This window comes from Perognathus longimembris, chromosome 13, assembly GCF_023159225.1.
Source record: "Perognathus longimembris pacificus isolate PPM17 chromosome 13, ASM2315922v1, whole genome shotgun sequence".
Taxonomy (NCBI): Eukaryota; Metazoa; Chordata; class Mammalia; order Rodentia; family Heteromyidae; genus Perognathus; species Perognathus longimembris.
The window spans coordinates 54,792,322-54,818,319 of record NC_063173.1 but is presented as its reverse complement, the minus strand read 5'-3'; the positions used below and the strand labels follow the sequence as shown (position 1 = coordinate 54,818,319).

Here is a 25,998-nt window from a genome sequence, read left to right as displayed (position 1 = left end):
TAAACCAGTACTGTGTGTGTGTGTGTGTGTGCGCGCGCGTGTGTGTGTGTGCCAGTACTGGGGCATCCTGGTGCTGTCCTTTTACTTTTTCACTCAAGGCTGGAGCTCTACCACTGAGTCAGAGCTCTACTTGCAGCTTTTTCCTGATGAATTGGAGATAAGAGTCTCACAGACTTTTCTTCCCTGGGCTGGCTTCAAACTGCAATCCTCAGATCGCAGCCTCCTGAGTAGCTAGGATTACGGGTGTGAACCCACTGGAGCCAGTGGAGTCACACAGTTATAGCTCACCTCTCTGTTCTGGACAGTACATAGCCCAGAGAAGCACATCTGCATTAGGGGAGGGGGAGAAGAGGCTGGGTCTCCCTCAGGCTTTGCGGTGGGTCCAGGGAGCAGCTACAGAGGTGTAGTCTCCACCCCCACCCTGCTGTGACCCTCCTAGCAGGTCCCCACCCTGTCCTTGTCCCCTGATGAGAGATCACTCCAGAGGGCTCGTATGCTTCTACATCCAGTTTATACACAGTTCTATACAATATACAGAAACCTTTATATACAGATATATTTATAGAATAAGCTATATTAATTTGTCTCTCCTTTGTACAGCAATATTAGTGTGGATCTTTCATACATTAAGTACAAAAAAAAAAGGTCATGGGAGAATGGCACGTAGAGAGTTTGGGAGGGTGTGTGGGGCCCAGCCTCTTGCTACGGATTGCATATGGAGGTCACCCATGTCCCAGGGAGGGCAGGCCAGCGCGTGGCTGGGAGAGCTTGTGCTGTGGGTCTGGGGGACAGTGTGTGTGTGTGTGGGGGGTCTGAGCTGAGCTGGGCCCAGGGGGGTGGCTCAGACCCCCCCAAGATGCGGCCTGGACTACATGGGAGAGACGTGCAGCAGACCCATCCTTCAGGGGCAGGGAGGGGGCAGGTAAGGGAGGGTGGGCTGACCCTGGGGTCCAGGGCTGAGTCCGAGCCTGCCCCAGCCCCAAGCCTGTCGCTGGGTGTGGCTGCAGTCTTGGGGGTGGGCGGTCTGTCCCTGATGGCTCAGTCCTGGGCCTAGAGGTCCCCAGATCCACCCTGGCAGAGGGGAAAATTAAAAGGCCAGGCCCAAATCTTGCCCTGCTAACTGGCCCAAGGGCTTGCTGGAACTTTTCTTGATGAGTTTTGTCTTGACGTTTGAATCTGTGATTTATTTATTTTTGTCTTGCTCGGTGCTGGGCGGAGGCTCTGCCTCCATAGCACATGGCCAGGCACAGGGAGGCCTGGAGTCCAGAGAGGGTGGGAGAGAGTGAGGGAAGGCCCAGCTTCCAGGTCTCTGTCCCCCTCGGTTGGAGTGGGCAGCTGTCTAGGCCAGCCTCAGCTGTGTGTAGGGTTGAGGGTTGGGGTTCAGGCCTAAAACCAGTGATCACTGGGTGGGAGGGGGAGTCTTGGCTGGGAAAGCCTTGGCAGCCCACGGAGGCCAGATGGGACCAGAGTGGGTGGGGCCATGCCTCTGAGTAGACAAAGGCACAAGCAGGGCAGTCTGCACACCTCCTGGGCCCACGCGGGCTCCAGGGCTGCTTTCTCAGGCTGGGAGGGGCAGCAGGCAGGAGGTGGGCGGGCAGGCAGCCCCCAGGAGCCCCTTCCTCAGGAATGGTGCACATTCATGCGCATGCACACACACGCCTGACATTAGCATGCACACCTCCCCCACCCCTGCCTGGCTGGGGGGAGGGGAAGGCCGGGTTCCCACAGCCCCAACTGCGTTCCTAGACCCATAGGGAACCCCAAGGCGGCGGGGCTCAGCCTAACTTAGCAACAGCCCCTGAGCCCCTGGCCCTCCTGGGCTCTCTCCTGGGCCCTGGGCAGAGGGTCCCCAGCTAGGTTCCACAATGCCCCACTCTTGGCCCCACTTCTACTGATAAAACATGGCAGAGTGAGAGCCCAGGGCCCAGGAGGCCACCAGGCCAGTGGGGAGAGGGAGAGGCTGCTTGGTTTCAGATCTCAGCCTGGTGCTGCCTAGGCATGGTGGGGTGACACAGAGGGGGTCAAGTGGGGCCCTTAGAGGAGGGGGGCTCTGGTTGCCTTCTTTCCTCCCAGGGCCGTGACTCTGCAGCCAGGGGTGGTCACAGCACTGCCCATCACCCTTTGGTGGCCAGGGTCCCTAGGGCAGAAGGGAAGCCAGGAAGGGAGGAAGCCAACTGCAAGGCCCAGGATCTGTGGATGGGAGGGGCCAGCACAAGGGGCACCAGGCAGAGAAGGGACCATCTTGACCCTGACCTCCTCTGGGCCCCTCCCAGCTCCTTGACAGCCTCAGGCCCTGCTCAGATATATAAGCCCAGGATATAACTGGAGCCAAGCCTGACAGTTTCTGTAAACAAGTACAACACTGTGGGCCACCTAGGTGGTGGTGGTGGGGGTGTCCCCCCAGGGGGGCTGGCCAGCAGGCACCAGATCTGGGGAGAGTGGCCAGGGCATATGAGAATCATGGGAGAGTACTGCTCTGTCCTAGGCCCTGGGCAGTGAGGGGGAGCTAGCTTGCTCAGCGCCTGTCCCAGCACAGAGTGTCTGGGTGCCCTGTGGGGAAGTCAGGCTAGGGGGCTGAGTGTGGCCTGCCTACCTGGCAGGCTGCCCTAACCCCTTCCTCATCCTTTTCCTCTCTACCTTATTTCTCCAGCCACCTTGGCTCTGGGGGTCCTAAGCTGAGGTAGGGATGTGGACCCCCAGCTCAGCAGCAATGCCCCAGGCCTGAGGCTAGCTGGCCCCCCTGGGGCCTCTCCTCAAAGCTACCCGGCCTGGGATGGCCACCAGGGGCGCACGGGGCCCTGTGCTTCGGGCCAGGGCCTGGCTGGCAGCGGCTGTGGAGTGCTAGCGTGCTGAGATGACCAGGTCATCCTGCTTGGTGGGGCTGGCCCCGTGGCCAGTGGGGGTAGAAGTCCGGATCTTGTCCACGGCCAGGCACTCCTGGCTGCTGAGGCCTGTGGGTGTCAGGTCCATGAGTTCCCCGGAGGAGCTGAGTGGGAAGGAGGGCGAGAGCGAAATGCCAGAGGAGGGGTCGGCCGAGCCCGCGAAGAGCCTCGGGGGCTTGGGCACCAGGTTGGGCTCAAACTGGGCCCGGAGCAGGATCTCTTGCTGGCTGGGGGACTTGGGGCCCTCGGCATAGTCGCTGGTGGGGCTCTCGGGCACCACCATGCAGTAGAGGTCCTGGAAGGAGCTGCTCTTGCTGTCCAGGTTGAAGAGGCTGTCGATGAACTCGGCGAACTCCAGCACCTGGGGGCTGGGCGAGTCCCCGAGGCGCCCGTTGTGCAGGGCCAGCTCGGCGCCGGCAGGGGGCGCCGTGCCGCCGCCCTCGGCGCCCGCCCCGTCCTCGTCCTCATTGGCCGCGCTCGGGCGCTCCGGCGTGACGTCACCGCTGCCGCCGCCCGGCGCCGCCTCCAGCGGCTGCGTGTCCTGCGAGTGCTTGGACAGGCTGTCGGCGGCCAGCAGCTCGGTGCGCGAGCTCAGGGACGGGTTCTCCTCGGGGATGGCGGGGTCGATGTAGAAGAGGTGGCCCTCGTCGCGCTCCAGCACGGCGTGCAGGCTGGGCGAGCCCCGGATGCTGCGGAAGCCCGAGGAGCGGCGCGAGTCGAAGCTGTACAGGGACTCGGTGTCCGACAGGCTCTCCATGGTGGCCAGCGGCGCGCGGCGCGCCTGCAGCTCGGCCGCCAGCCGCTCCTGCGTGGACAGCAGCAGCAGCTCCACGGGGTCCGCGCGCGCCGCCGCCGCCGCCGCGCCCGCCGCCGCGCCCGCCGCGCCCGCCGGCGACAGCAGCCGCCCCTCGGAGAAGCCCTCCAAGCTCATCTCCGACTGTGACTTGCTCCTGCGGGGGACACGGGGCGCAGTCAGCCCCTCCTTCACCCGGGGAGGGGCCAGGAGGGGCCCCGTGCGCCTAGGGCAGGGTGTGTGTGTGTGCAAAGTCAGCCCCTCGGTCCCCCACCGAGGAGGGGACAAGGTGGGGCACCGTGCACCCAGGGCAGGGCGTGTGTGTGATGCCTGTGTGCGGAGCACAGGTAATTCGTGCATTCACACGCATATCTACCTGTCCAAGTGTGTCCTGTAGATCTGTACGTGTGCATGTAATAATCTCTACACTCATGGCTAAAAATGGTACATACACATATGTTATGGCTGCACAGGCCCCAATGAGAGTCCACACATATACACACGTGTGAGTGCCCATCTGTTTGAGTCTAAGTGAGAATGAGTGAGTCTGTACATGTTAGTCGTCTGTCTGTGTGGTGCCTCGAAGGCCCCCAGCCCACATGGGGGAAACCTGAGACACAGACCCCTTCTGTGATGGCAGGCTGCTGGTTGGAGCAGAACAGGAGAGGCCGAGCAGAGGGAGAAATTCAGCCCAGGACGCACACAGGATGTGCGCACACCCGAGTGTGCATACCCCCCACATCACAGCCCCTGGGGAAGGGAGGGACAGGGTGGCGCAGGGGGCCGGGGACTTACCGGACACTGCTGTTGCGGTGGTCCGTGGCCGGCAGCTCTAGGGCCAGGCCGGCGGGCAGGGGCGGTCCTGTGGGCAGGGGTTGCTGCTGGAAGATGAGCTCAGGAGTCAGGTCCACCTCAGTGGGGCTCACCATGACCTTGGCAGCAGACAGCAGCGCGGTTTTCCCCTTGTTGTAGTTCTCTAGCACCTGGGGGCAGGATGCAGGGCTGGCATGGAGGTGCCACAGGCATGAAGCTCCCAGAGCAGTGTGGTGGGCCCAGTGGGCCCCCCTTCTCCTCCTGAGGGGCTCTGCTCAAGGCAAGCCTGAGACGTGACACAGGATGCTTGGCCCACAAGTGGAACTGATTGTCCTATTCCCAACCTCCAGGAGCTGAGGAGGCAGAAACCTCCCTTGGCCCTCTGGGCTGCCCATTAGCCTGTGCCAGGGACAGGCCCTGGCACAGGGCAGGGGGAAGTCTCCTGGCCTCCCCATCCCAAGGCAATGTGGGGTGTTGACTGCTGCTGAGGCCAGGCAGCCCACAGCTCACCTTGTTGAGCCCCTCCATGACCACATAGGGCAGGTGCTCATGCAGCATGGCAGGTGAGATGATCACCTCATTGAAGGCCTTGTTGTCTCCCCAGATGGCGAAGTATGTGGGCTCCTCCTGTTCACAGCAGCTGAGGGGGACACGAGGGCCAGAGGGAAGTGGGGGGGGGGGCGTGTCAGGTGGCTCTTCCCTGTGTCTTTGCTTAGCAGGGCTGGTGTTGGACGATGGATCTGAAGACCCCATGCCCCGCTTGGCCCACAGGGCTACAGGCCTCCTCACATCTGCTCTGCTCTCAGCCTGGGAACCCCACATAACCCCCTGCTGCTTTAGACCTGAAACACGCCTGAGGCACAGACCCATGGGGTCTAGCACCCAGCTCTTTGTCAAGGGCGATAGTGAACACTGGGCGGGGCCCAGGGCCCACGCTTCGAGAGTGTGAAGTTGATAAAGTCTGTTTCTGGGTTCTGCTCCTCTCTTGCTCTTAACTGGGCCTGGGCCCACCCTTGCCTGGGCCCTACAGAGAGCAGCCAGGATGGCTTTGTGCTTCCCCCCCCCCCCCGCGCTGGTCCTGGGGTTTGAACTCGGCCTGATCTCTGTCCCTGAGCTTTTGTGCTCAAAGTTAGTGTTCTCCCACTTGAGCCACAGTTCCACTTGCAGCTTTTTCCATGATTAACTGCAGATAAGAGTCTCATAGACTTTCCTGCCCCGGCTGGCTTTGAACTGTGATCCTCAGATCTCAGCCTCCTGAGTAGCTAGCATTACAGGCGTGAGCCACTGGCGCCCAGCTTCCTTTTTTATTTTTTGCCTTGCATATGTTAGGCAAGTACTCTACCACTGAGCTACATCCCTAGACCAACATCCACTCTGTGTGTGTATGCGTGGTGTGTTCACGTGCACCTGTGCTGGGGCTTGAACACCACCTTGCCCCACTCATGGCTGGCATTCGACTACTTGAGACACACCACCACCTGCAGCTTTTTTGCTGGTTCATTAGATACTCATTCTCACAAGCTTTTCTGCACAGGTTGGTTTTGAACTGGGATCCTCAGATCTCAGCCTCCTGAGTAGCTGGGATTACAGGCATGAGCCACCAGTGTTGGGCCCACTATCCACGGAAGAGCCCGGTGAGCACCGCTTGGAACACCAGGGACAGGCTGACTGGGAGGCTGAAACAGAGGAGCCCAGGTGCTGCCCTGTCCGCACCCTGGCGGCCGTGGGACAGGAGCCCCGGGCCTCACCCACCAGCACTGCTCCGCGGGGTGGCTGTGGACCACGTGGATGATACGGCCGGGCGGGTAGAGCGGGGTGCTGGCTGAAAGGGCGATGGTCAGGTCGCTGGGGTGGGTCCAGAGCCGGGTGTTGGCCAGTGTGGTCACCTCCACCTCCTCAGGCAGCTCCGACTTGGGGATGCACTTGGTGGCCCCCACGATGATCCGCCACTGGGGGGGGGGGGAGGGAGGGCAGGAGAGAGGCGGCAGGGGCTCAGCAGGGCTGTCTGGGTGGGGCCCGGGGTGCTCAGGAGGGCTCAACAGGTGAGGGGGAGGGGGATGGTGCAGGGGCAGAGGGGACAGTGGCCAGAGCATTAAAGGTCGGTGCCCACCTGAAGAGGCGGTGACTGGAGTGTACGGTGGCCAGATGGCCAATAAGATGCCAGGGACAGATGACATGGAATTGTTGAATTTCATGGCTGGCAAGGGGGCTGGGGGACCAGCCAAGCCCTCATCTAGTGGATGGGAGACAGGCCCAGTGAGGGAAGGGACTTGTTCTAGATCATTCTGCAAGTTGGAGGCAGACCTGACCTCAGTTTGGTCAGGCTGTACCCGCCAGGCCTGGCCACATCCGGGGTCAAGTCCCAGAACACTTGACTCCAGGTACAAGGAACGCCCAGGCCGAGCTCTGATGGAACCAATGTCTCCTGCCCAGAACCAGGTCCTCCAGGCTGTCCTGCCCGGCACCCAACACCTGGCACCAGACCCCGGGCTCTGACTGCCGGAAGGTCACAGGCATCAGGGCTGGGACCAACACAGACAGGCTGAGAGAGTAAATGAGGGTGAGGGCACCCCTGATGAGACCTCGTGGACAGTCTGGGTAGGCCTCCTGCTGCTCTGGCCTATGCCAAGGGCCATGGCACCCAGCTTCGCCCTCCCTTTCCTGGTGCCAACGGCCTATGAGGATTCCTCATGACCTGGTAGAGACCAAGGAGAGCTGGCAGAAGACCAGAACAGACTGGGCCTGCACCCCCCCCCCCACCTGCACCCCCCCCCCCACAGAGCACCCTAGCTTTCCTGGGGCCTGGGCCACCTCGCAGGAGTTACAATGGGCCTTTCATTGCCCACTCCAGACATGGACGCTCAAGGACCACCCGAGTTCAGACAGCTCCGTGGACTAGGTCCTGACTCTTCGGGCCTCACACGGTTGGCAGCGTGTTACATGAACTAAGGCAGGTTCTTCCCACACTGGGCCCGGGCCTCCATTTCCCCACCTGCCCAACGACAGGGGCTGGATGGGACTGAGGGCTTGAAGTTTCCTGACCCCTCCCCCCCAGCAGGGCCCTTGGTGCTTTGTCCCAGGGGGCCAGCAGGGAACTGGGGACAGGGACAGCCGGGGCTGCCAGGAGGCCCCAGTGCCAAGCGGGAGCTCACTTTGGGCTTGGTGCTGCGTTGCAGGACATCCAGGAGCTGGCGACGAAAACCTTCCAGCTGGGAGAGGCCGATCCTGGGGTAGAGAGAGGCGGTGTCAGCCTGGCCTGCCCAGGCCCGGGAGGGGAGCGGAGGGGAACGAGGGAGGGGCATGGGGGACGTGGGAGCTGGCCCATACCTGGCTCCCACAAACACGGCCGATCTACCGGCTCAGAGGGGTAGCACGCAGTCTACTCCTCCAAGGAGGGGAGAGGAGAAAAGGTGGAGCCAGGCAAGGTATGAGTGCCAGCGACTGTGTCCGTGTGTGTGTGTGTGTGTGTGTGTGTGCATGCACACGTAGGTGCGTGTGTGCATGCGAGCGTGTGCATGCTGGTACTGGGCTTGAACTCTGTCAGAGCCTGGGTGCTATCCCTGAGCTTTTTCCCTCAAGATGGATGCTTTCTCACTTGACCCAATTCATTTCCAGCTTTTTAATTTATTTTTATTTTTTGGTTCATTGGAGATAGGAGTCTCACAGACTTTCTTGCCTGGGCTGGCTTTGAACCGTGACCCTAAGGTCTCAGTCCCCTGAGTAGCTAGGATGACAGGCAGGAGGCGGCGGTGCTGAGGGTAGGAGGATCCCTAGGGAGGTGGCACAGGGCGGGGCTCACCTGGGGACCAGGTCTTTGCCCAGCACCACGGCAGTCACGAACTCCTTGGAGTATTCCATGGCGTCCTCGCTGCAAGAGAAGTCCGGGGTGGGGTGGGGGGTAGGGGGAAGGCAGGTGATCAGGCCTGGAGGGGGTGTGTGGCAGGAGCTCCCACACCCCTGGGGACAAAGCCCCTGAGCCCCATGCCTAGTGTGGGGCCCACCACTCTCCCTGCTCTCACTGGCTCCGGTCACACCACCTGACTGCAAGCCCAGGGGTGCTCACCTCAGCAGGCCCCCGGGGGGCGAATAGGCGAAGCACTTGAGGGTTGGGTACTGCGGGCGCAGGAGGAAAGACAGGATGGCAGCGGTGCCCGCGCCCAGGGAGTGGCCCACCACAATCAGGCCGTAGTGTTTGGTTCCGCGGCCCTGGGCACCAAGAAAAGCCTGAGAGCCCTGCCCTGCTGCCGGCCCAGCTCAGGGCCCCAGCGGACAGCAGGGAGGCAGAGGGCTTTCTGCAGAGTCCTGGGATCAAGTCTGTCCCGCACGGAGCCTGGTCCCCACAGACTGCCTGCTTAGGGACACCGTTTGCACCGACTCCTACTCATCCTTCAAACCCTTGCGCAGCGGCTCCTCCTTGGGGAAGCCCTCCCTGATTTTCTATCCCCTCCTAGGCATGCCTTATTGCGATGATGATTATCCTGTATGCTGTCCCCCTCCCTTTTCCCTAAGTTACCAGCGTGGTCTGCGGGGCCAGGGAAGGGCGGCCGGCAGGGCCTCCGTTGCCGCCTTGTGCAGGGAGTGGAAGGCCAGGCTCAGATGGCCAAGCAGAGTTGGCAGCGTAACGCTGTCGTTCTGCTCTATATTTTGAATTCTCCACTAAAATTTCTTATGGGGACAAATGGCTCAATGCTGAGGCTGGGTAACTGGATGGGGAGACTGGGACCTCTCAAGGAGCAGTCTGAGGGGCAGAGCGGGGGTGGGGGGGAGGCAGGGGTGTGGCCAGGGTTTGCCCCTCCTCCCTTGCGCTGCGGGGCATGGACGAAGCCTTACCAGGTCTCGCCCGAAGGCCTGGGACAGGACCATCTCCTGCTCCAGCTTCTTTTTGATGTACTCGGCGGACAGCACCATGCCCTGGTGAGAGGGGCCGGGCAGGGTGGGCGGCAGGTGAGCCTTGACCGAGGCCCACGGGCCCTGCCCTACCCCAGGCCTTGCCCTACCCCAGGCTCCTATCCTGAAGAGGAGGAGCCTGAGGCTCCCAGGGCAGCAGGCCCAAGACACACTGGTGTGACTTTGGCCCCAGGCCCTTCTGCCTTCCTGGTAATGGGCTCTCCTGTTCTGGGCTGATGTGAGGGGTACCAGGGGATGGGCCACAGGAACCTTCCAGACGAATACACAACTTTCTGACTGGTCTCTCCCAGTAGTTCAGCAAGCAGGAACACATGTGTGCATGTGTGCGCGCACACACAGACACTGACACACACACACACACCCCCAACAGGCCCAGGGCCGGGGAAGAGAAAGCCAGGGCCCCCCAGGAGCGCAGCGCGGGTACCTTGTGGCCCAGCCAGGTGCCTCGGTGCCCCTCCACGGGGAGGCGCTCAGCGTCGCCGGTCAGGTCAGTCAGGGCATCCTTGGGGAGAGAGGAGGCAGGTGAGAGGAGGCTGAGGATGGGAACATGGGGGGGAGGCTCTGAGGGGCCCCCGGGGAGCCACGGGCAGCATACCTTTGGGGACAGGGTTCCCCTGATACTGATCACCACCTTCTTCTTGTCATGGTCCACTGCCACGTAGAAGGGGGTTTCGTAGACCTAAGAGGTGGCAGCCCGTGAGCCCAAGAGCCTCGGTTCCTCTGGCCAGGGGGCCCCTTCGTGCTGGCCAAGGCCCGGGGGGGGGGTTTGCCGGGGACCAGTGGGGACCCCAATACACAGCCTCCTTGCTTTTTTCTCATTTCCTGAAGGCTGGCTGTGGGGTCGGCACCCACTTTCTCAGCCCAGGATGTGGAAAAGGAGGGGCTGCCTCAGCCCAGCTCACGGCGGGCAGCCAGCCTGGAAGGATGGCCTCAGCACCTCAGGCCCCTCGAGTCCTGCTGAGGACACCTCCCCCCCTCCACGCTCCGCCCCCCCGCCCCCAGTGCGCTGCGCAGCCCGGCCCGGCCCTCACCGCGTCGTGGCAGGAGGTGTAGACAATGTCCACCGCCGTCATGTTCTCATCCAGGAAGTGACGGCGGATGGCGATGGCGTTGCAGCCACAGCAATTGTCCTCCTCGATGGTGACCCCGGGGGCAAACCGGGGCCGTGCGGGGCACAGGCAGCATCTGGGGGGGGGTGGCCATGAGCTTGGGGTCATGGACCCTGGAGGGGCAGTTTTTGCCTCCATTTTCTCTGGATCGGGCTCAGTTTCCGTGTGTGTGTGTGTGTGTGTGTGTGTGTGTGTGTGTGTGTGCGCGCGCGCGTGAATCCTGGGGCTTGACTTCAGGACCTGGGTGTTGTCCCTGAGCTTCTTAGTACAAGGTGGGAGCTCTACCACGTGAGCCACGGCTCCACTTCCAGCATTTTGGTGCTTAGTTGGAGATACGTTTCATGGACTTTCCTTCCCCAAGCTGGCTTTGGACTGCAATCCTCAGATCCCTCCTCTTCCTGAGTAGCTAGGATTGTAGACATAGTCCCATCTGATCTCCAGAATTGTCTTTGCTGTGTCCCCGGTGACCATCCTGTTGCTATATCCACCGGCCACTGCTGGCTCTCTCAGAAGGCCCTGACCCATAGACCCCTCTCCATTTGGCTGAAGACGCCTCCTCTCCTGGTCCCTTCCAAGACTGGCCCTCCTCCCTGGCTTGTCCTCTGCCACCAAGGGCCCCAAGTCTAGCCTGAGTCTCCTCTTCCCTCCAGCGATGCATCCTGTCTGCACTCACCAGTCCTGGACTCTAAATGCCACAGACACACTCTAGAGCCCACTCCAGATCTGATCTCCAAGCACTTCCGGCCCCAAGCCCAGGCCTTGGTACCAGCTCTCCCGCCCTCTCAGGCCCCCCCACATCCTCCCATCACTCTCACTAGCTGCACTTTGCCTTCCGGCTCAGCACCACCCTCTGCCTGTTTCCCCCCTTCCCTCGCTCTTTGCTTGCGTGCCCCTCCCAGAGGCTGGTTACCTGCCTGGCTGCCCTCACCCACAGCAGCACCGTGACCCTTTAAAGAGAAGTCAAGCCAGACCCCACCGTGGTGTCCTCCTCGCCTAGCGTAAGGAGCTTGGTCCTGCTGGGGCCTGAGGCTCCCCAAAGAGGATGGCTGAGCCAGCTCTGAGCAGAGCCCCGGGATTGGGCTGCAGTTCCACATGAGGCCACCAGAGGGAGCCTGTCTCCAACAGATCAGCCCAGCACTGGGGTGACCCGGAGCTGTCCCTTGTCATAAACTGCCCACGGAGTGAGAGTCTATCAAGAACACAAGGGTTTGGTGAGATGGAGGCATTCTTCTTCTCTCAGGGTCGTGGAACTGTTGCTTCTCAATGGAGAAACTCTGGAGTTAATCCAAAGTCTGGAAGCCAATAGGCCTGGGGGTGGGATCCACCAGAATACCTCCCCCTCACCCCCGAGAGCCGGGCCAGTCACCGGCAGCCTCCAGGCCACCAGGCCAAGTGCTGGCGGTGGCGATGGTGGGCCCGAACTCCTGCCCTCTGTCCCCTGGGCGGAGCCTGGCTCTGCAGTGATGCAGCCTTGGACTTAGGACTGGACTCGGAGCCCTTCCTGGCACGTCACTTCCTGATTTTACAGGCCTGGAGGGCACTGCCCCCGCCAGAACCCTGGCCTCCTCTGCTGTATGAGTGGGGGGCTGGACTGAGGTGCTGAGAAGGGTGCCCCATTCCTCGCTCCCCAGTGCTCCCCTCAGCGGCAGGCCTGGGCCTCAGTCCCAGCTCTGCCTCCCTTCCGCTCTACACGTACCTGGGTCCTTCCAGACAGGGGCTAACGGGACCCACCCAGGGCCAAGGACAGAGAAGGCTGAGGGAGCCAGGCACTGGTGATCATGCCTGTAATCCCAGCCACTCAGGAGGCTGAGATCTGAGGATCATAGTTCAGAGGCAGCCTGGGCAGGAAAGTCTGTGATGTGAAACTTTTTATCTCCAAGGAACCAAAACAAAGCCAGACGTGGAGGTGTAGCTCAAGTGGAAGAGTACCGGACTGGCGTGAAAGAAGCCAAGTGAGAGTGCAAGGCTCTGAGTTCAAGCCTCAGTACCAGCACAAGGAAAGAAAAAGAAGGCAGTTGCTGGTGCTGGTGGCTCATGCCTGCAGTCCTAGCTGCTCAGGAGGCTGAGGTGCAAGGGCCATGGTTCAAAGCGCAGCCCAGACTGTGAGACTCCTCTTAACTCCAGTTAACTACCAGAAAACTGGAAACGGGGCTGTGACTCAAAGTGGTGGCGTGCTAATGGTGAGCAAAAGAACTCCAGGACAGAGCCCGGGCCCTGAGTTCAAGCCCCTCAACTGACCACAAAAAAGAAAGAAAGAAAAGAAAAAAAGAACCAAGTCCCAAGAGCCAGCAGCTTTCCCAGGAAAGGGCAGGCGTGACTGCGGTGGCCCCCGGGGTGGGGTGTAAGGAAGCAGCTGACCCAGAGGCCAGCCTTTCTGGAACAGGAGCCCAGGGAGCTGTCCTGCTTCTCCCTGGCATGGCTGAGGGTCCTTCCTGGAGCCCTTCTCTGCCCCACTTAGGAAAGCAGGCCCCCCCCGGCCCCCACTCCCTGAGCCTGGGCCAAGGGCAGAGCCAGGCTGGAGCCAGATCTGCGACTGAGGCCTTCCCCAGGTGGGGGCGGGGGAGGGGGAACTGGAGCTTTGTGCTAAAGGACCTTCCCATGCCTTTCTAGAACCTTCCATAGAGTGGGCCTTACTCCCAAGACAGTTTTCTTCCTGAAAGGCAGTGCCCAGGGAGGGGAGCCAGAGATGGAGAGAGGTGAATAGAAGGGAAATGGATGGCGTGTGTGTGTGTGTGTGTGTGTGTGTGTGTGTGTGAGTGTGTGCGTGTATGTGTACAGAGAGAGCCGGAAGGGGCAGGGAATGAACAGAACCAGCAGTGTAGACAGTGCAGTATCTCATGTCAGTGTCTCGGTCACCCCGTTTCACAGGCTGAGGCTGCAAGGGACGGTGCGATTCCAGTCCGGGCCCCAGCGGGGTACTCACGAGCAGGAGCGAGCCAGCTGGCAGAGGCCGCAGGCCGGCTTCCGCATCAGGTACATGGGCCAGCCGTAGGCCGCCAGGGCGAACAGCATGTAGTAGCAGACTTCCTTGTAGCGTAGCATCTCGTGCTGGAAGACAAGGCACATGGGGACGGTGGCCCCCAGTCCTTCTGCCTATGGCCTCCGCCTGGCTGCTCCCTGAGGGGTGGGACTGCAGGGAGGGGGAGGGGAGGAGGCAGGGTGTCCCGCCCCCCCCCCCCCCCCCCCCGCCCCGACACCACATTTGCCTAATTATCTCCATGTACCCAGGGCATGAATTCTCCCGAGTCCTGTCCTGGTAGCTCCAATCTCAGAATTAATGACGGGGTGACAGAAAATCACTTGGAGCAGTAGATCGATTTCCTGGCTTTTTCTTTCCCCTCCCAGGAAAGAGAGGGCGGGTGGGGGAAGGGAGCAGGCGTGGCCCACAGCCCCATTCTAGCAATGGGGTCCCAGGAAGGGGCCCTCCCTCAGCTGGAGGCGTCCTGCTGCGAGCTGTCCGACGTCTCCAGCCCTTGGCTTCTTTCCGGCCTGACTCAGGGAGTCTCAGCCTCCGAGGCTGGGGAGGCTGACTCAAGGAGATTGGGATCATTCTGGAGAAAAAGGTGCCAGTTGGAAGCCCGGGGGGGCGGGGGGGGACTGAGGCCCAGAAAAACTGTGCTATCAGCACCCCGGGGCTGGAGAGAGACACCAGAACCGGTAACCACAACGTCCTGGTCAGTCAGTCCCGCGTGCCCCTGGGCACTGGAGGATGGTGGCACTTACAGGGAATTAGTCACCATGTCAGAGTGAACGAGGGCCATTAGTCATCTGGAGAAGTCAGGCCGGCAGGCCTTCCTTGGTACCCCAGGGGTGATTCTGCCATGCCTGAGCTCCCCGGTGGGCGGGGCCCTGGCAGCCTCTGCCCGGCGCTGCCCCACCCCTAGGAGGGCAGTGTCAGGCCCCCGGGCCGGACGATGGAGATGGCTGGCAGGAGCACCTGTTGTGCCCGCTTTGGGGAGTGGAGCAGATGGGAGCCCGGGCTGTTTTGGAAGACGGACGGAGACCACCCAAGGCTGAAGCTGCTCCAGCCCTCCTGGACGGGCGCCGGGCCTGGCGCTCTGTGGGACTGGGCTTAGGACCGGAGCTCTGGGCAGGGACGGGCTGAGGAGGAAGAGGCCTTGCTCCAGGTCCCAGCAACAAGGCCATTCTTCCTGTTGCTGGCTACGGAGTGAGGTTGCGCCCCACGGCCAAGGGCTGGGCTCCTTGGGAGCCTTTAATCCCCACGATTTCTACTCAAGGCACTTGAGAAAAGGTTCTAGAAAGCATGCCACACCCAGTGCACTTTGCACTAGCAGTGGCGGCAAGGACATCCCAGCTCGCCTGTGAAGCACTTAACGTCTCACGGCGTAAGAGCCCGGTGAAGGGGTTCAGGGCCCACCCTTGGGGGTGATGTGAGGGGAGGCTCCCCTCACATCAGGTGAGCTAATGGCAGTTGGAGGGGCGGGGACGGAGGGGCGGGGCCTTGCGACTCACCGAGTTCTTGAGGTCCAGGTACTTGGTATTTCTGGTCACTGGCATCCCGGATAGGAAGGCCAAGATATCATTGTTTGCCTGAAAAATCCAGACAGGGCTGAGAGAAGAGGTTGCACCCTGGGCTCTACCTGTTTCCCAGAGACCTCGGGGCCCCGAGAGTGAGCAGATGGCATCCAGCATTCAGCACTGGCTTCCTGTTTCTAGTTGTTTCCGTTCCACCCAGAGCACCAGACCCCGAGGGACACTGCTGGCCTACACTCAGGGAGAAGGGATTTGGGACGGACTGGTTGAGCCAGAACTGGGGTGCTGGCAGGGACAGATCAGCAAAGCCAGAGGCCAAAAGCACTGGGCTAGCCTTGGTCATCAGGTGTCTCCTATGATTAGAAATCCTTGGAAGGTAGGGCATGGTGGTACATGCCTGTAATCCCAGCTACTCGGGAGGCTGAGATCTGAGGATCAAAGTTCAAAGTCAGCCCAGGCAGCAAAGTGCCTTATCTCCAAAAAGCTGGGAGTGGAGCTCTGGCTTAAGTGGTAGAGCATTAGCCTTAAGCAAACGAGCTAAGGGACAATGCCCTGGCCCCCGAGTTCAAGCCCCAGTACTGGCACAAAAGGGACACAGTACAGATGGGGGAGTCACTCAAACAGGAGGCACCCAGGGCGAGGAGACTGGAAGGGCCCAGGAGGCAGAGGGCCATGGGGCGGGGGGGGGGGGCAAGGAGGGGGGACGGGATAGGGAGGCGGCCCCAGCGGGTCCTCACCTCGTCCAGCACCGCGTTGCGCTTGGCTCGCTGCCGCTGCCGCAGCAGCACCAAACCAGCAATGATGTCGGACGGCACAATGTCCAGGTCCCGGAAAAACTCGGCGAAGAGGTAGGCGATTTCCGAGTAGGCATCCTGTGAGATTCGGGAAGGCAGCAGGGGGCAGTGGCGGAGGGACAGGAGAGGCCGAGAGACCACGCGTGAGTCCCCCAGGGCAGGCGCCGGACCAAGCCTGACCCGGGTGGGCTCTGGGCAGCTGGGGCCTCGAGCGCCCCCATTCCTGCTGGCCTGGCAGGAGTCAACCATACTGAGCCTCCTCCGCTGCCCAGACCTCTGCCGTGGAGGCCAGCCCATAGCTCAAGTGTCCCCGGAGCCCGAGGGCCAGCCAGGGCACTGCCCTTTCCCCAGCCTAGGAACCAGCTGCAATGGCTCAGCTTGTTCTTCAGGCTGGGTCAAGTGGAGAAGCCACAGGAAGTGTCTGGCCCTCACCCCCTGCATCTACAATCCTGGGAGCCCCCCCCCGCCCCCGCCCAGGGCTCTGTGGAGCCTTGAGGGTCTTGAGTCCCCTATGATGCCCAGAGGATCTGAGTCTCCCCGCTTCCTACTGTCCCAGGGCCTGGAGCCCCAGGAGAGGCCAAGGGGGAACCAAGTCATAGCAAATGGTTGTGTGCCTCACTGGTCTCCTGCTGAAATATCTGGCACGTGGGGGAGAAAGAGAGAGAGGGAGGGAGAGGGGAGAGGGGAGAGAGAGAGAGAGAGAGAGAGAGAGAGAGAGAGAGAGAGAGAGAGAGAGAGAGAGAGAGAGAGAGAGAGAGAGACCAAAAGTTGAAGAGTCAAAGGCCCAAGGCCACACACAGTGTGGGCCACTGCTCAGCTCCAGCTGGCAGCCAGAGGGACTGAGGCGCTAGACTTGAAAACAGGGTTTATGTAAACACCAGATTTTTAAAAAATGGATTGAAAAGCACTCAGAAGCCGGGTGCGGTGGCTCACACCTGTTCTCCTAGCTACTCAAGAGGCGGAGACCTGAGCGACCCAGTTTGAAGCCAGCCTGGGCAGAAAAGTCCAAGAGACCCTTATCTCTAATTAAGCCCCCAAAAGCCAGAAGTAGGGCATGGCTCAAGTAGTGGAGCACCAGACTTGAACAGAAAAAGCTAAAAGATAATGCTCAGGCCTTGAGTTTAATCCCTAGTACCTGTACCAACAACAACAAACAAAAATCACTCGAGTCAAGTATGGTGGTATATGCCTGTAATCCCAGCTGCTTAAGAGGAAGAAGTAGGATTACTGTTGAAGGCCCGCCTGGGCAAAAGCTATAGACCCTGTCCAAAAACAAACAAACAAACAAAAAACAGAGGAAAAGCAGAGGGGCTGGTGTTGGTGGTTCAAATGGCGGAGTGCTTGCTTAGCAAGCATGAGGTCCTGAGTTCAATCCTGTACTGTCCCTTCCCCCAAAGGTTCGTTTTGGCTTATTTGTTCTTTTAAAAGCATGGACCAGCCCTGTCCCTAGGGGAGTCCGTGTCTACTGTCTGCATCTGCCTGGATCGGTGCTCAGGGGCTCCCCTGAGACATGGGGTCTTTGCTCTAAGCTCTGCAGCAACCCCATCTCTACACATGTGCCCAGGAGGAGGGCATGTGCCTCCCATTGGCCTTGACAGGCCCAGCCTCCATCGGACTGCCCGGGACTGCTCAGACCTCCCCAGAGAGCCCCCCCCCCACCCTTGGCGCTCCCCACCCACCCAGCGCCTCCTTATAAGGCCTCCCTAACCACGAGGCTCACCAGGAGCTGCCGTGGTTTCCGAGGAGAGCACTAGGCGCTCAGCCTCAGGCACAGGTGGTCTCCCAGACCTCCCCGGCTCTGTTACTCAGCAGCTGCAGGGAGACAGAGCAAACCGCACCCTTATCTGAGCCCCAGCTGCCTAATCTGCAAAATGAGTGACAAGATTAAATCATCTCCGCGGTCCCTGTCTCCTCTCCCACCCTCGGGGGGTCGTCCATGGCTGACTCGGCCTTCCTTCCACGGTGCTCCTGAGCCTGGATCTCGGTCTGCATCAACGGAACGGATGCCCAGCACTGCACAGAGCACTTGACCGCGAGTCCAGACTTTCCAGATCATTTGCTGCTGACAAATGGATCTGCTGTTCCGCCTGGAGGTTGCCTGACCCGTGAGCATTTGTCCGCAACTAAAGGCATTGTGTCTTTCTGTTCCTTTGACAAAAGCAAGTGGACAGCTGCTTTCCCGGCCGGGGAGGCGGTCAATGGAGAACAGGCTGCCGTACGAGAGCAGGCCGTCACCTGCTTACATGCAAAGTCCAGTTCCTCCCGCCCGATCCTGTCCACTCTGCTTTGCCAAAGGGATAAAAGGGTCTGCATGGCAGGGCGAGGGGCCCAGTACTTACTGACTGGGAATCCTTGGTCCGGGTGCAGCAGAGGAACACTTTGAGCCGCCGGGACCAGCTGGTGGCCTGCCCCTCCTCCAAGCGGTGCCTGTGGGGATGGAGAGAGGCCGTGTGTGCCGGGTCAGGGGCCCAGATGCAGCCTGTTCCTCAAGGGCTGCAGCAGGGAGGCCTGGGGGGAGAGAGGGGCCCGGGCCTAGCCAAGGCTGGGTGGTCAGTGACCCCGGTGTCAGCGGGCTGAGACACTCCTGGAGGGGGGAGCCTGTTGGCTTTAAATCATGAGCCGGCCAGGCACTGGTCACGCCTGTCATCCTAGCTGCTCAGGAGGCTGGAATCTGAGGATTTGGGTTTGAAGCCAGCATGGGCAGGCAAGTGTGTGAGGCTCTAATGAACCAGCAGAAAACTCGAAGTGGAGCTGTGGCTCTAGTGGTAGAGCACCAGTCCTGAGGAAAAAAAGAAAAAACAAAGTTCAGGGGCATTGCCCAGGCCCCAAGTTCAAGCCCCAGGACTAGAAAAAAATAAAAATAAAAACCATGAACTGTTGGTTTCGGGGGAGGGGAGGGAACACCTGACTTTTGGGAAGACTGACTCAAGGCCATGCCCCTGGGAGGGGGTGTGTGTGTGTGCTCGAGAGCTAGGACTCCACAAAGTAAAAGACTGCTCTGTGGTCCCAAGGCTTCAGCCAGGAGCCCTGGGGGAGGAAGGGGGGCAGCTGTGCTGGGTCTCTTTGTGTGTCCCCTCATTCCAGGGGTCATGACAGAACGCTCAGACAGACCTGCTATTTCTCTCTCTCTCTCTCTCTCTCTCTCTCTCTCTCCTCTCTCTCTCTCTCTCTCTCTCTCTCTGTCTGTCTCTCTCTCTCTCTCACTCTCTCTTTTCCAGTCCTGGGGCTTGGACTCAGGGCCTGAGCACTGTCCCTGGCTTCTTTTTGCTCAAGGCTAGCACTCTGCCACTTGAGCCACAGCGCCACTTCTGGCCATTTTCTATATAGGTGGTGCTGGGGAATCAAACCCAGGGCTTCATGTATAAGAGGCAAGCACTTGGGCTGGGGATATGGCCTAGTGGCAAGAGTGCTTACCTCGTATACATGAGGCCCTGGGTTCGATTCCCCAGCACCACATATACAGAAAATGGCCAGAAGTGGCGCTGTGGCTCAAGTGGCAGAGTGCTAGCCTTGAGCAAGAAGAAGCCAGGGACAGTGCTCAGGCCCTGAGACCAAGCCCCAGGACTGGCCAAAAAAAAAAAAAAAAAAAAAAAAAAAAAAAAAAAGGGCTGGGGATATGGCCTAGTGGCAAGAGTGCTTGCCTCGTATACATGAGGCCCTGGGTTCGATTCCCCAGCACCACATATACAGAAAATGGCCAGAAGTGGCGCTGTGGCTCAAGTGGCAGAGTGCTAGCCTTGAGCAAAAAGGAAGCCAGGGACAGTGCTCAGGCCCTGAGTCCAAGGCCCAGGACTGGCCAAAAAAAAAAAAAAAAAAAAAAGAGGCAAGCACTCTTGCCACTAGGCCATATCCCCAGCCCCAGACCTGCTTTTTCTTGCAAAGGAGTCCAGAAGCTCCTATATTCTACTTAGGGGAACTTAACAGCGCCAACATCCAATACCCATAGCAGTCTCCACACTGAGCATGGGGCTGGGTGGCTTGGGTGCCATCCCAACTCTGGGGCCGTCATGGGGCAGGAGGGGTTGGCCCTCCAGTGCATTCAGGGCCCTCAGCAGGGATCCAGAGTGACGTGGGCCCGGCTGTCCTTGAGCTGCTTGGTTTCCCCATGCAGCCACGCACCGCTCTTGTGCTCTTTCACCCCGGCTCCACCAGGCAGCTTTCCAGACCCAGAGCTATGGGAGGTGGGTGCTTAGGAACTGGTCCTAGGACCGGCTGCCCCTGGGGATTCAGGCAGCCTTGTATCCTAAGCCAATGTCTTATCTTCCAGGGACTAGATGAGGTGACAGTGGAGTGGCCAGGCTAGGGTCTCAGTGCATCCAGATCTTTTAACCGGGCTCCCACAGGTCATCGGAGGAAAATTTGCTGCCTGGCTTGTGGCCACATGGACCCTCTACCGTCCCTGCAGTACCCTTTATGGACACCAGGGGGCAGCTTATCTTAGGGTGTGAGGCTGGCGGCAGGTTTGGTTAAGTAGGGGGCCCGCATACAGAGTCTGGACAGAAAGTCATGGTTTCCAACAGTCCACTAAAGTGGAAGAGGGACAGACATTCCTGCCAAAAAAAAAAAAAACAACAAAAAACCAAGGCCGGGGCTCTGGGGAGCAGGGCTGGGAAAAGTTCTCCTTCTCCCTAGCCTCCGCCAATTCGCTGGCAAGAGCTGGGGCCAAGGCCTTTAACATATGCCCGACATCCAACCCAAACCAAAATAAGTGGCGGTGGCAGGGTGAGCGTGTCTCTATACTGGGAAGCTGCCGGCTTGGAAAACAAAACAAAACAAAACGTGTTAGCTTCAGAGCCGGTGGGGGACAGCCTGGGAGGTGTGAGCAGGCAGGACCCTCAGATCTGAGGAAACCCCCACAGGTAGAGGGCTTGCGGGCTTTGGCCTCTTACCCGCCTTCTCACGGCTTAGGGCTTAGAAGCCGTGGAAAGCTTTCTTGGTTTTTTTGGAGGGGAGGAGTGGCCCTGTACCTGGGTTTGAACTCAGGGCCCGGGTGCTGCCACTTAGCTTTTTTGTGTGTGTGCAAGGCTTAGCACCCTATTATTTGAGCCACAGTTCCAGGTCTGGCTTTTATTTTGCTAAGTAGAGAAAAAAAAAATCTCCCACATTTTCCTGCCTCAGCGGACTTTTGCACCAGGAGCCTCAGATCTCCGCCTCCTGAGTAGCTAGGATTACAGGTCTGAGCGTCCCACAACCGGTGGGCTCCATGGAAAGTGTTGTATTTAAAATGATAGCAATTGTCCCGGCCACCTGACGAGGTGCTGGCTGCCCTGGGCTTTCAAGGCAGCACCTGAGAGTCTGGAAAGCCAGCTACCTCTGGGTCCCTGGACGCCCTGAAACTAGGTAGGGTGGGGGCATGCCCAAGCAGAGTGGCATGGGGGGGGGAGGTCAGCGGTGCTGGGAGGGACAACCGGCTCTAGGGCCTTGGCTTTGGGACTTGACATTTGGGGCTGGGTGGTGGCCAGCCCAGGCCTGGGTGTGGTTCTGATGAGCTGACGTGGAAGAAAGTCCGTGGGGAGCCCAGCGTGGAGGCATGGGGGTGGGGAAGAGCCCTGCGGGGCGGGGCCTGGCTGCTGCCGGCCCTGAGGGGTTGCCAAGGACAGAGGCGGCTGCACTGAGCCCCAGATCCAGACCCACGTCCACCACCCACCGCACAACCTGGCACGGCCACGACCTCTGTCAGTGGGTCACGACTGGGCTGGGCTGGTAGAAGGGATGAACGGGTTCCCCCTCTGCAGAGCGCAGCGTGGGGCCTAGGTCACGAGTCTGATTCTCAGGGGTTACAGGCGCACCCCACCCTTTTGTTTAACAGGAGCCACAGACTCCCTCATTGACTCTGCCCTGGCACAGCTTTCCCCTTCCTTAAAAACACCACACAAAACTCACCCCCTCTAGGAAGTCTTCCTTGATTCATTTCCTCTGAGTCTGAAACCTGGGCAGCCCATAGCCTACTGGACAAGTGAGAGCCGTGAAGGCACGCTGAGGCCTACTTCCCAGCCTCATCACCAATCGGTGCCTCGGTTTCTCCATCCTTGTGATGAGAAAGCCAATGCCAACTACCTCACGGCTGCAGTCACTTGCTCGGTCAATGCCTGGCTGTCTCCTACTGTAATAACAGTGTTACTCTTCTCGCGAGAGTATGCCAGTGCCGGCGTTTGAACTCAGGGCCTTTCGTTCTCGCTTAGCTCTTTTTGCTTAAGCTGTCTTCCACTTGACCCACAGGTCCACTTCTGGCTTTTTTTTTTTTTTTTTTTTGGTTCATTACAGATAAGAGTCTCCTGGACTATCCTGCCTGGGCCAGCTTCGAGTCGTGATCCTCAGATCTCAGGCTCCTGAGCAGCCAGGATTGTAGGCGTGAGCCACCATCTCGTGGCACCATTGTTATTCTTAGCTGATGATGCCACGACTGCCCCCCTTTCCGGAGTGGTCACAGGCGTGGGCTTTGCATGCTACCCACCACACTGTTTTGTCTATGTTACCTCATGTAAGGCTCCAGACACCCCCGCCGGGGCAGGCCCTGTGACTCGCAGGCAGAAGCGAAGTCTCTCTCCCACACCCGCAGCCTGGCTGGGCCTCAGCTCTGCCTCGCTGCCGGTCGGCGGAGCCCACTGGGGACCTGCCCACCCTCTGCTCAGCCGGCGGACTGACCGCAGGTTGTAGGTCCTCAGGTTCCGCTGCCTCCTCTTGGTGGCCCTCAGCTTGACGAAGGTGCGGCCCGTGGGATCGAAGACGCAGAGGACGGTGATGCAGACGCTCAAGATGACCACCCAGTTACAGACAACCATCCCTGTGGGGGGGGGGGGTGGGAAGCGACAGGAGGTGCAGGTATTGGGGACGCGCCCCTGGGCCATCAGCCGTGTTTAAGAAAGACTCCCTGGTCACTTCCTGCCCCTGGTATTTTCTAGGCTCAGAAGCCACTGGCCCGACTTTCCGCAAACATAGCCCCAGGTCCCACCCCGGCATAGAGCGGGCAGCTCTGCGGGCAACTAAGGAGGAGCTGAGCTCAAGCTGCCCACTCAAGGCAGTGGCTCGTCCAGGTGATCGGCTGGCACCCCCATAGCACCTGTCCGCCCATACAGAGCCCCGTTCTGTCCACACCGGTCCAGTCGCCAGGCCCCCAGAGCTGGCTGAGGTGGGAGGGGGGAAAAGGGGGAGGGGGAGGGGGAGGGACACATACCCAGGGTGACGTTCTTGGCAGTGAGGTCATTGCAGGAGGTGTAGTACTGGGTGAGCCACACGATGCCCACGATGGCGTAGATGAACTCGATCACCAGGATGGCTACGAGGAGAGCAGGCCCTGGCTGAAGGGTGGCCGCCATCTGCCCAGCAGGGAAGGGCCCAGAAACCTTGGCCTGAGCCCTCTGACTGCAGGAGCGAGGGGTGGGGGCTCCCTATGGGCCCTCCTCCTCCTGTCTGTCCTGGTCCCCTGCCTTGGGCCCTCAGAGCCTCGGTCTGCCCTGTGAAGGCGACTACAAAGGTGGTTAAGGAACATGCACACCTCTGCCTATTTTGTTTCCTATTTTGTTTATTTATGTGCCCATTACTGGGACTTTAACTCAGCACCTCGGTGCGGTCCCTGAGCTTTTCAACTCAAGGCTGGTGCTCTCCCACTTGAGCCACAGCTCCACTTCTGGCTTTTTCTATGATTAATGGGAGATAGGCGTCTTAATAGACTTTCCTGTCTAGGCTGGCTTTGAACTGTGACCCTCAGATCTCAGCCTCCTGAGTAGCTGGGAAAATCGGCGTGAGCCACGGGCGTCCTGTGCCTCTCTGTCTTTTCAGGGTATTGGAATCCGGTGCGGGATGTGCGTGCTGTGGAAGGAGGCCTAGCAACCAGGCTGCTTTGCACCACCAAACCCAGAGCCTGGATTTGGGATTGAGAAGAAAACATGGAAAGCTGACCGAGGGCAGCACAATGTGGCAGCTGAGAGCCTAGACTGTGGATCTGGACAGCCTGGGTTGAAATCCCAGCTCAGACACTTCCACATTTCCCTAGCTGTGCGACCTTGAGAGAGCTCATGAATTCCCAGGGACCCAGTGGCCGCATCTACCTAATGAGGCTGCCACTACTGGCTCCTGGGTTAATACACAGAAGTGGGAGAGGCAGCTGGGATGGGGCAGGGGCGGTCCTGGGGGGCGGGGAGGAGCTGCCCAAGAAGTGGGTGGGGCTGTTTGGAAAGGATCACAGAGCTTTGCAGAGATGCTCAGGGTTTTAAAACAGAAGTTGGGAGGCTGGCCTGTAATCCTAGCTATTCAGGAGGCTGAGGTCTGAGGCTCGGGGTTTGAAGCCAGCTGGGTTGAGCATAGATACTTATCTCTAACTAAGCAACAAAAAAGCCAGAAATGGAGCTGTGGCTCAAGTGGACAGCACCCAGGCCCCACGTTCAAGCCCCACAGATCAAATGTTTTAGACGTTGAGGTTCTACAGACTTAGAAGCAAGTGCTCAGTTCTGCCACAGGAGAATCAGAGCAGCTCGAGAGGATACATGCGGGCGTGGGTGTGTTTCAATAAAACTTTATTGACAAAACATACAGGGGAATGGCTTCCACCTACCCCCCCTCCCCCCGGGTCTAATCCACCACTGAGCTAGCTCGGGGTGTCTGGTACTCGGACCTGTGCCCGGTGACTATGGGGCAGAAGGGACACATGAGCCCGGGAGGGAGGAGGAGGCAGAGGCGGAGGGTGGCGTGGAGCAGCCCCGGCCCGAGGCGCGCGACCCTTACCCAGGCGCACGTACAGCACGTACTGCATGGAGTCGCGGGGCTCCGTGTACAGGATACCCCCGCGCATGCTCAGCCAGATGATGGCCATCTCGGCGATCATGCAGCTCAGCAGGATGCCCAGGTAGCCGCGGCCGTGGTCCACCAGGTTCAGGGAGCAGGCCTCATGCGGGTTGTAGACCAGGCCAAAGAGCACCACGGACAGGATCACAAACCTGCGGAGGGCCCCGGTCAGCGGGGCCTGAGGCCTCGGCCTGCCCCAGCCAGCCCCGCCCAGCCTGGGCTCAGCGGAAGGAGGGGACAGCAGCAACCCCCCGCCCACCCCAAGACCGTGAGAAATAAGAACAGAGAGGTCCACGGTCAGCATGAGGACACAGCAGGTGCTGATCGTGTTCAGTACAGGGGTGGCCGCATCCACAAAGGGCGGGGAGCGGTCTCTATGTGGGTACTGCCCCCAAGGGTCCAGGGAACCCCAGTGGTTTCTCCAGGGAGCAGGACAGGGTCAGGCAGGGAGGAGCAAGATGGCCAGAAAGTTTCCTTCCAGGTCCGTGGCCCCAGCCAGGGGCTCACCAGGTAGTGTGCAGGAGGAAGAGGAAGATGGCCGGCAGGACAAGGTCATCGCTGCCCACAGACCAGCGCCGCCGGAACACCACGATCCCGGGCATGGCTGGGGGCTCGGGGAGGCTCAGCGGGCCTGGCGCTCACCTCCTGAAAACAAGCAGTAATAAAAAATAAAATTAAAATTACCAAAATACTGAGAGCTGGGCGCTGGTGTCTCATGCCTGTCATCGGAGCTACTCAGGAGGCTGAGATCTGAGGATTGAGGTTCGAAGCCTGCCAGAGCAGGAAAGTCCAAGAGGCCCTTGTTTCCAATTAACCAGCAAAAAGCTAGAAGTGGAGCTGTGGATCAGATGGTAGAGTGGCAGCCTTGAATGAAAAAGTTAAGGGACAGTACCCAGGCACTGAGTTCAAGCCCCAGTACCAACACACACACACACACACACACACACACACACACACACACACACGAGCCTGCAGTACCCAGGAGGGCTGGGACACACAAGGCACTCGTCTAGAGCTGCTGGGCCAGTCCCAGCCATGGTCAGCAGCACAGTGACTTGGGACACAGGCCCCCCAAGTCCCCACCCATCACCAGGGGACCTCCAGGCACTGGCCATTCTGACCCGTCCCCAAGGAAGAGCTGCCTCCGGTCCTGTCAACACCCATAGCCAACAGCAAGGCCCTCAGCAGTAGGACACAGGGACTTCAGCTACGTTAGGGTCATTCCTGTCCCCCACCCTGGCAATGCTGCCTGAAGTCACCCCAACAGTGGCCAGGCCCACCTCCTCCTCCTGTGTGGCATCAACGGGGCCCTTGGCCCTCACACCCCTTATTTCCTTTCTACAAGGAGACCTGGCCCAGTGCACTGTCCTTGGGGCCAGGCTTCAAGGGCCAAGAAGAAATGCCCACGGCACAGCACGGCAGGC

At 59.9% G+C, this 25,998-nt stretch overlaps 1 protein-coding gene across 2 annotated transcripts in view; it reads right to left on the bottom strand.

Moving 5' to 3' along the window:
• Positions 1–1,190: 1,190 nt before the first annotated feature.
• Dagla (diacylglycerol lipase alpha) overlaps positions 1,191–25,998 on the bottom strand; it is a 59,551-nt gene continuing 34,743 nt past the window's right edge. For both annotated transcript variants that reach the window (XM_048360629.1, XM_048360628.1), the window contains exons 2-20: positions 25,082–25,219; positions 24,515–24,726; positions 22,968–23,069; positions 22,439–22,577; positions 18,133–18,220; positions 15,737–15,871; positions 14,979–15,056; positions 13,429–13,553; positions 10,428–10,581; positions 9,992–10,075; positions 9,821–9,898; positions 9,319–9,399; positions 8,552–8,694; positions 8,288–8,356; positions 7,641–7,713; positions 6,241–6,437; positions 4,999–5,128; positions 4,471–4,658; positions 1,191–3,832 (exon numbers count right to left, since the gene is read on the bottom strand). In XM_048360629.1, the coding sequence (XP_048216586.1) occupies positions 2,842–3,832; positions 4,471–4,658; positions 4,999–5,128; positions 6,241–6,437; positions 7,641–7,713; positions 8,288–8,356; positions 8,552–8,694; positions 9,319–9,399; positions 9,821–9,898; positions 9,992–10,075; positions 10,428–10,581; positions 13,429–13,553; positions 14,979–15,056; positions 15,737–15,871; positions 18,133–18,220; positions 22,439–22,577; positions 22,968–23,069; positions 24,515–24,726; positions 25,082–25,176 (3,162 nt within the window). In that variant the 5' untranslated portion in view covers positions 25,177–25,219 and the 3' untranslated portion in view covers positions 1,191–2,841. The remainder of the gene's footprint in view (positions 3,833–4,470; positions 4,659–4,998; positions 5,129–6,240; positions 6,438–7,640; positions 7,714–8,287; positions 8,357–8,551; positions 8,695–9,318; positions 9,400–9,820; positions 9,899–9,991; positions 10,076–10,427; positions 10,582–13,428; positions 13,554–14,978; positions 15,057–15,736; positions 15,872–18,132; positions 18,221–22,438; positions 22,578–22,967; positions 23,070–24,514; positions 24,727–25,081; positions 25,220–25,998) is intronic.